General features: G+C 33.5%; 1 protein-coding gene across 1 annotated transcript in view; it reads right to left on the bottom strand.

Moving 5' to 3' along the window:
- Positions 1-2,568: 2,568 nt before the first annotated feature.
- Positions 2,569-8,883, bottom strand: part of urm1 (ubiquitin related modifier 1) — a 22,753-nt gene continuing 16,438 nt past the window's right edge. The window contains exons 4-5 of the mRNA XM_062055135.1: positions 3,254-3,302; positions 2,569-3,105 (exon numbers count right to left, since the gene is read on the bottom strand). Coding sequence (XP_061911119.1) covers positions 3,037-3,105; positions 3,254-3,302 — 118 coding nt within the window. The 3' untranslated portion in view covers positions 2,569-3,036. The remainder of the gene's footprint in view (positions 3,106-3,253; positions 3,303-8,883) is intronic.

Genomic DNA, 8,883 nt, shown 5'->3' with positions numbered 1-8,883 from the left:
GTATATCTATATGTAGATCAATGGATGTATTTATAGGTACATTATTAGGTAGATCCATGGGTATACAGTATCTGTAGGTAGATTAATGATTGCATCTATAGGTACATTCATAGGTATATCTATGGGTGGTTCCATGGGTATATCTGTAGGTAGATGAATGAGTATATTTATAGGTAGATCAATGGATACATAGGTATATTTATGCACATCTTAGCTTTGTGCAGTAGTTGACCAAACATATTAGTGTAATATTAATAACTATACAAAAACTTTCACCCATAAATAGTATCAGTTGTCTATAGAATTGTAATAAGTACACCTCTGCAAATCATTGTATGAAAAAACAAAAAGAAATGTGGATCAATGTACAACAAATAACTTTATTAACATTGTTTTTAAGTGTGTAGCAAAAAAAGATTTACAGTTCACCAATTTAGCGGAAATTGTTTAAAGAATGAAATCCTTATTTAAACTCCAAACATTTTTTGACCATCTTGAATCATTTGATGGTAAAAATTAGAGATGTCCGATAATATCGGCAGGCCGATATTATCGGCCGATAAATGCGTTAAAATGTAATATCGGAAATTATCGGTATCGTTTTTTTTATTATCTGTATCGGTTTATTTTTATTTTTTTATTTATTTCTTTTTTTTATTAAATCAACATAAAAAACACAAGATACACTTACAATTAGTGCATCAACCCAAAAAACCTTCCTCCCCCATTTACACTCATTCACACAAAAGGGTTGTTTCTTTCTGTTATTAATATTCTGGTTCCTACATTATATATCAATATATATCAATACAGTCTGCAAGGGATACAGTCCGTAAGCACACATGATTGTGCGTGCTGCTGGTCCACTAATAGTACTAACCTTTAACAGTTAATTTGACTCATTTTCATTAATTACCAGTTTCTATGTAACTGTTTTTATATTGTTTTACTTTCTTTTTTATTCAAGAAAATGTTTTTAATTTATTTATCTTATTTTATTATTTAAAAAAAAAGTACCTTATCTTCACCATACCTGGTTGTCCAAATTAGGCATAATAATGTGTTAATTTCACGACTGCATATATCGGTTGATACCGGTATCGGTTGATATCGGTATCGGTAATTAAAGAGTTGGACAATATCGGAATATCGGATATCGGCAAAAAGCCATTATCGGACATCCCTAGTAAAAATGTTAATAAACTCCATTAAAAAAATCATACATTAACTCAGGAGTACAATATATACAACATTTTAACCTATAAAATAAAAATGAATACAACAACTTTATGAACCAAAAATGTGAAAATCAGGATTAATGTCTGCAACGAGCAGGTTTTGTGGCGCATGATACTGATAAAGCATGTCCCTAGGGGAGAAGAACTAATATGCCCAGATGACAAGTATTTTATGTGAAGAAGCGCATGTAAATGTTTTCCAAGCCCCTTCCTGCTCCGCCATTGACAAGAATGTACTGGAGAATGGCAGACATGGTGATTTGCAAATGTATGTCACATTTGGTCAATCCTTTCTTTCCATAAATGTGTTGTGGTCCACAACATGCATTCAATCAGGGCTTCTCAGCCTTTTTGACCTCAGGGCACAACTTTCCCACTACAGATCATATTACCACTGAATGAACTATCTTACTCTTGATTTCAATCATCTAACATACTTACAGTTTAACAGGATAAACCTTTTCCCATTATATGAAAGCATGTGTTCATCACAAATATCAAGGCTTAGGTCAGGCTGACTACAGAAGGAAATACTAATCAAATATACTGCAAAAAAAAGGGACTCATAAAAACTGATGAAAAATGGATATACAATTATGCAGCGCTAAAATGAATACGTTCTAACTCAATTAATAGAAAATAATATTGAATGTTTCTTAAATATACTGTCAATAAAATTGAAGTGGAAATGAGAATACAGCTTTAGTCGTCATTTTTGCACTTAAGGCAAAAAAATAGGGGTGCCCTAACCATGGGAACAGTGCATTCAAAAACTATTTGGTTTAGGGATGTCCGATAATGGCTTTTTGCCGATATCCGATATTGTCCAACTCTTTAACTACCGATACCGATATCAACCGATATATGCAGTCGTGGAATTAACACATTATTATGCCTAATTTGGACAACCAGGTATGGTGAAGATAAGGTACTTTTTTTTAAAAATTAGTAAAATAAGATAAATAAATTAAAAACATTTTGTTGAATAAAAAAGAAAGTACAACAATATAAAAACAGTTCCAAAGAAACTAGTAATGAATGAAAATTAGTAAAATTAACTGTTAAAGGTTAGTACTATTAGTGGACCAGCAGCACGCACAATCATGTGTGCTTACGGACTGTATCCCTTGCAGACTGTATTGATATATATTGATATATAATGTAGGAACCAGAATATTAATAACAGAAAGAAACAACCCTTTTGTGTGAATGAGTGTAAATGGGGGGAGGGAGGTTTTTTGGGTTGGTGCACTAATTGTAAGTGTATCGTGTGTTTTTTATGTTGATTTAATTTAAAAAAAACAAACAAAAAAAAACAAAAAACGATACTGATAATAAAAAAACCGATACCGATAATTTCCGATATTACATTTTAACGCATATATCGGCCGATAATATATTGATTTTTTTTTTAAAAGAAGCGAAAATGGTTTTCCAGAATTAAAGTGTAAAGAAAAGCAATGAGGGCCTCCAAACACAACTTTGCTGTGTCTGCCACTAGACGTGTGATGGTGAGGGTCATGCTGCCAAAACATGATGGGTGTGGCATCAGCCACCTCTTGGAAGAAACACTCACTTTCTTCACCAACGTTTGGATTTGTATTGGTTTGTGTTATACAGCTTCTTCTATTGCAACCATAATAAAAATGTTCATTTCAATCACCTGTGTCAGCTGACCACTTCCTGCCTCTTGCCAGGCCGCCATGTGAAAAACACAATACCACAAAAAGATCCAAAATGTCACCCTCTTTCCTCCCGACGCCTCGTCCATCGGGGTTGAGCCTTGCTGGCGTGTGCTCTAGCCCCCGTGGAGTGTGGAGATAAACACCACGTTGTCCTGGTCTTGGAGGCGGTAGTCCAACTCCCCCTAAGGGCCCAGGACAGGACAGGACAGGACAGGACAGGACAGGACAGGATAGGTCCTCGTGTAAACAGAAGGAACCACGGACACGTGTGTGTGTGTGTGTGTGTGTGTGTGTGTGTGTGTGCTGTGGTTTTGAAAAGACATATCTCACCATGAGCTCCCAGTCGGCGTCGTTGATCAGAACCAGAATGCCGGGTCTCCTGCGGGGGGAGGGGCGTGTCCAGGTAAAGGTAGATGTGAGGCAGTAAAACAGTGGTGACATCATACACAAATAGACGCAGTAGACCAGGGGTCACCAACGTTGGTGCCCGCGGGCACCAGGTAGCCCGTAAGGACCAGATGAGTAGCCCGCTGGCCTGTTCTAAAAATAGCTCAAATAGCAGCACTTACCACTGAGCTGCCTCTATTGTTTAAATTTTATTTATTTACTAGCAAGCTGGTCTCGCTTTGCCCGACATTTTTAATTCTAAGAGAGACAAAACTCAAATAGAATGTGAAAATCCAAGAAAATATTTTAAAGGCTTGGTCTTAACTTGTTTAAATAAATTCATTATTTTTTTTACTTTGCTTCTTATAACTTTCAGAAAGACAATTTTAGAGAAAAAATACAACCTTAAAAATTATTTTAGGATTTTTAAACACATATACTTTTTTACCTTTTAAATTCCTTCCTCTTCTTTCCTGACAATTTAAATCAATGTTCAAGTAAATTTATTTTTTTTATTGTAAAGAATAATAAATACATTTTAATTGAATTCTTCATTTTAGCTTCTGTTTTTTCGACGAAGAGTATTTGTGAAATATTTCTTCAAACTTATTATGATTAAAATTCAAAAAAATTATTCTGGCAAATCTAGAAAATCTGTAGAATCAAATTTAAATCGTATTTCAAAGTATTTTGAATTTCTTTTAAAATTTTTGTTCTGAAAAATCTAGAAGAAATAATGATTTGTCTTTGTTAGAAATGTAGCTTGGTCCAATTTGTTATATATTCTAAAAAAAAATTGTAGATCGGATTTTAACCTATTTAAAACATGTCATCAAAATTCTAAAATTAATCTTAATCAGGAAAAATGACTAATGATGTTCCATAAATTATTTTTTTAATTTTTTCAAAAAGATTCGAATTAGCTAGTTTTTCTCTTCTTTTTTTCGGTTGAATTTTGAATTTTAAAGAGTCGAAATTGAAGATAAACTATGTTTCAAAATTGAATTGTAATTTTTTTCGTGTTTTCTCCTCTTTTAAACCGTTCAATTAAGTGTAAATATCATTAATTATTAATAATAACATAGAGTGAAAGGTAAATTGAGCAAATTGGCTATTTCTGGCAATTTATTTAAGTGCGTATCAAACTGGTAGCCCTTCGCATTAATCAGTACCCAAGAAGTAGCTCTTGGTTTCAAAAAGGTTGGTGACCCCTGCTGTAGACAGTGAACGGGTGAAATAAACTAGATTTCTGAGTGTAATAATAGATGATACAATGAACTCATGTCAAAAATATACAACACAAAGTAGCAAGAAACACGTCAATAATGAATAAAGCTAAACATGTTTTGGACCAAAAATGTCTTTACTGCTCACTAGTGTTACATATCTGACTTATTGTGTAGAAATATGGCAAATAACTACAAATGTGCTCTTTATTCACTAACTGTGTTACAAAAAAGATCAGTTAGAATTAGGGATGTCCGATAATGGCTTTTTGCCGATATCCGATATTGTCCAACTCTTTAATTACCGATACCGATATCAACCGATACCGATATCAACCGATATATGCAGTCGTGGAATTAACACATTATTATGCCTAATTTGGACAACCAGGTATGGTGAAGATAAGGTACTTTTTAAAAATAATAGTAAAATAAGATAACTAAATTAAAAACATTTTCTTGAATAAAAAAGAAAGTAAAACAATATAAAAACAGTTACATAGAAACTAGTAATTAATGAAAATTTGTAAAATTAACTGTTAAAGGTTAGTATTATTAGTGGACCAGCAGCACGCACAATCATGTGTGCTTACGGACTGTATCCCTTGCAGACTGTATTGATATGTATTGATATATAATGTAGGAACCAGAATATTGATAACAGAAAGAAATGGGGGGAGGGAGGTTTTTTGGGTTGGTGCACTAATTGTAAGTGTATCTTGTGTTTTTTATGTTGATTTAATAAAAATAAAAATAAAAATAAAAAATAAAAATAAAAAACCGATACAGATAATTAAAAAAAACGATACCGATAATTTCCGATATTACATTTTAACGCATTTATCGGCCGATAATATCGGCAGGCCGATATTATCGGACATCCCTAGTTATAATAATACATCATGTTGGATATAGACAACATAAAAACACTTTATTTATTCAATCACAAATATTGAAATTCTACGATTTGGTAAAATTGCAAACACGTAAAATGATGTAAACTATAACCTATAACTACAACAATTCTTCTCAACTAAAGAGGAGAAATACAACCTTAGAAGAAAATCCCATTTAAAACATTTGTACGCACGTACAACACTGAAAACTATTTATCGGCCGATAATATCGGCCGGCCGATATTATCGGCCGATAAATGCTTTAAAATGTAATATCGGAAATTATCGGTATCGTTTTTTTTACTATCGGTATCGTTTTTTATTTTTTTTTATTTTTATTAAATCAACATAAAAAAACACAAGATACACTTACAATTAGTGCACCAACCCAAAAAACCTCCCCCCCCCCCCCCCCCCCCATTTACACTCATTCACACAAAAGGGTTGTTTCCTTCTGTTATTAATATTGTGGTTCCTACATTATATATCAGTATATATCAATACAGTCTGCAAGGGATACAGTCCGTAAGCACACATGATTGTGCGTGCTGCTGGTCCACTAATAGTACTAACCTTTAACAGTTAATTTTACTCATTTTCATTCATTACTAGTTTCTATGTAACTGATTTTATATTGTTTTACTTTATTTTTTATTCAAGAAAATGTTTTTAATTTATTTATCTTATTTTATTTGATTAATTTAAAAAAAGGACCTTATCTTCACCATACCTGGTTGTCCAAATTAGGCATAATAATGTGTTAATTCCACAACTGTATATATCAGTATCGGTATCGGTTGACATCGGTATCGGTAATTAAAGAGTTGGACAATATCGGATATCGGCAAAAAGCCATTATCGGACATCCCTACTTAAAACCTTCAGTATATCTGGACGTGGAATTAATCTATGGAGTGTATTAATAAACAATATGATCCAGATTAAGACACTACAAGTCTACAAGAAGAATGATGAGAAATACCTTCCACTTTATTGAAAAGGTGATATTAGGCTGGGGAGAGGGAAGTCTGGGTTTCCCTGCTTAGGCTGTTGCCCCCGCGACCCGACCTCGGATAAGCGGAAGAAGACGGATGGATGGATGGATATTCTTCATCTCAGTGACTGACTTCATGATCATTATTACTGTATTATCATTCACTCATGTCATTGTGTGACACAAAGAAGGTTTGTAAACGCTCTGAAGTGGGGAAGGGGTGGGATTAAATAAGCGCTGCTTCCTTCTACTCCTTTTGGGACATGAAGTAAAGAGAAATGAATGTATTACACTGTAAGTGTGTCCAAATAAGTATATTGTCACTAAAATGAGACCAGTTTGTTCACACACACAAAAATCCCCTTGAAATAAATATATTTAATAGTTTCTTTTATGACGTGTATTTCTTCAGGAGGTGAATGTCGTGGACAAATGTGATAATATTTCTGATATTTACCCGTGCACGAGGCAAGTTGGCGCAAGTATATTCCATGGGATTGTATTTCACTCAGACGTGCTTCATGGCAAAAAGGAAGCGAGGGAAAAAAGGACGACAACAAAATAATAACCTAGTGATGTGTTCTGGACATGTATCCAGTCTAACATGTCTGAAAAGGAGCAGGCAGAAGCAGGACTTATTGCATTATTCGGGACAGCAATGAATTTACAGATAAATGTGCGTGAAATAAAATACACTCGGAACGCTACATTTTACATTTTATTATTTATCATTTTCACCGGCTTTGTTACTGTTATCATAAATATGACAGGGTTTTATTAAATAAAATGTCATAAAGTCTATAAAACATGCATTGTATCATGTTTTTCTATTTTTATTATATTATAATTCTTATTCATTTATTGCAGGGGTTTTTTATGTGGCAAACTGACTAGATGAAATATGGAAACACGTTGTTGGGGAGAATCAAAGACATTCTAGGATCATTGTAAGTGAAAACAGAATAAATGCCTTATGTACAGTATGTGCTCATATTTTTACTGTAAGTATGAAGCTTCCTTGTCTGTAATCTACATTTGTATCTACATTATGCTTTTACCAATCACAATATGTCCTTTGGTCCTTTCCCAGTGACTTGTATCATCTGTCAGGGTGAAATGTTGAATAAAATAGAATATTATTATTATTGTTTGTTTATATGTCTATATAGACAAGCAGTATAGAAAATGGATGAATATTATTCTACTCATTTTGAACCATTTTTACGTTTATTGTATTCACATTCTTTAAAGGCAGGCAAATGAAAAAATAAATTGTCAATAAATGTTGGGGGGATGCTAGCCTACTTCCTGAACACTGCCCAGGTTCCTTTGAGCAAGGCACCCACGTCTGCGTTCTGTTGCTTTAAATACTGTACATCAAATGTTTTATGTGCTCATCTACAAGGTGTCACTTTTATTCATCCTGGTCCTGCTTCTCCTGGACCTAAATAAGACCATGATGGAGGAATCAAAACCTCACTTTGGAATTCATGGAGGGCCGCATCCATGATGAGCTATGGAAAAAGGTGTATGCAGGGGGAGGGGAACACACACACACACACACACGCACGCACGCACGCACACACACACACACACACACACACACACACACACACACACACACACACACACACACACACACACACACACACACACACACACACACACACACACACACACACGGCGTTAGAGAAGAAAAACAAAAAGACGGTAAGGTGTTTTTTTTAGGTCTTAATGGTTTAGTGAGTAACTTATGAAAATGGATGAAATCTGGACCGCATAAAGGAAGGTAAAACAATTTGAATAGAGGTAAAAGATTGTAAAGAATAAATAGTAGGTAAAATAAGGTAAATAAAAGGTCAAATGTAATTTAAAGGTAAAGGAAAGTAAAACAAGTTAAAAAGAGGTAAAAGAAGGTAAAGGGTGAATAGAAGATAAAAAGGGTAAACACAAGGTAAAATGTTATTGAAAGGTAAAAGTAGGTAACAAAAAGTTAAATAGAAGGTCAAAGAAAGTAAAAAGTTAAAAAGAGGCAAAAGAAGGCAAAGGGTAAATTGCAGGTAAATAAAAGGTAGAATAAGGTGAGTTGAAGGTAAAATAAAGTACATACAAGGTAAAACAAGGTAATAAAATGTAAAAGAGGAAAAGGGGTGAATAAAAGCTACAAGGAGATAAATAAAATGTAAATAAAAGGTAACATAAGTTACAAAGAAGCGAGAAGAAGATAAATAGAAGGTACATAGGGCAAATAAAAGGTAAACAATGACAACCAGGAGCTAAAAGAAGATAAATATAAAGGTAAAATACTATTATAAAAAAGCTAAACGAAAGTAAAAAGGTATGAGGAAGCTAAAAGAAGATATATAGAACATAAATAAAAGGTAAAAGAAGGAAAAAAGGTATGAAGAATCTAAAAGACAATACATAGAAGGTCAATAAAAAGTAAATAGGTCAATA

The sequence above is a fragment of the Entelurus aequoreus genome, linkage group LG08, assembly GCF_033978785.1.
Source record: "Entelurus aequoreus isolate RoL-2023_Sb linkage group LG08, RoL_Eaeq_v1.1, whole genome shotgun sequence".
NCBI classification, from domain to species: Eukaryota; Metazoa; Chordata; class Actinopteri; order Syngnathiformes; family Syngnathidae; genus Entelurus; species Entelurus aequoreus.
Note: the sequence above shows the minus strand (reverse complement) of the source record. Positions and strands in the feature narration are given on the sequence as shown.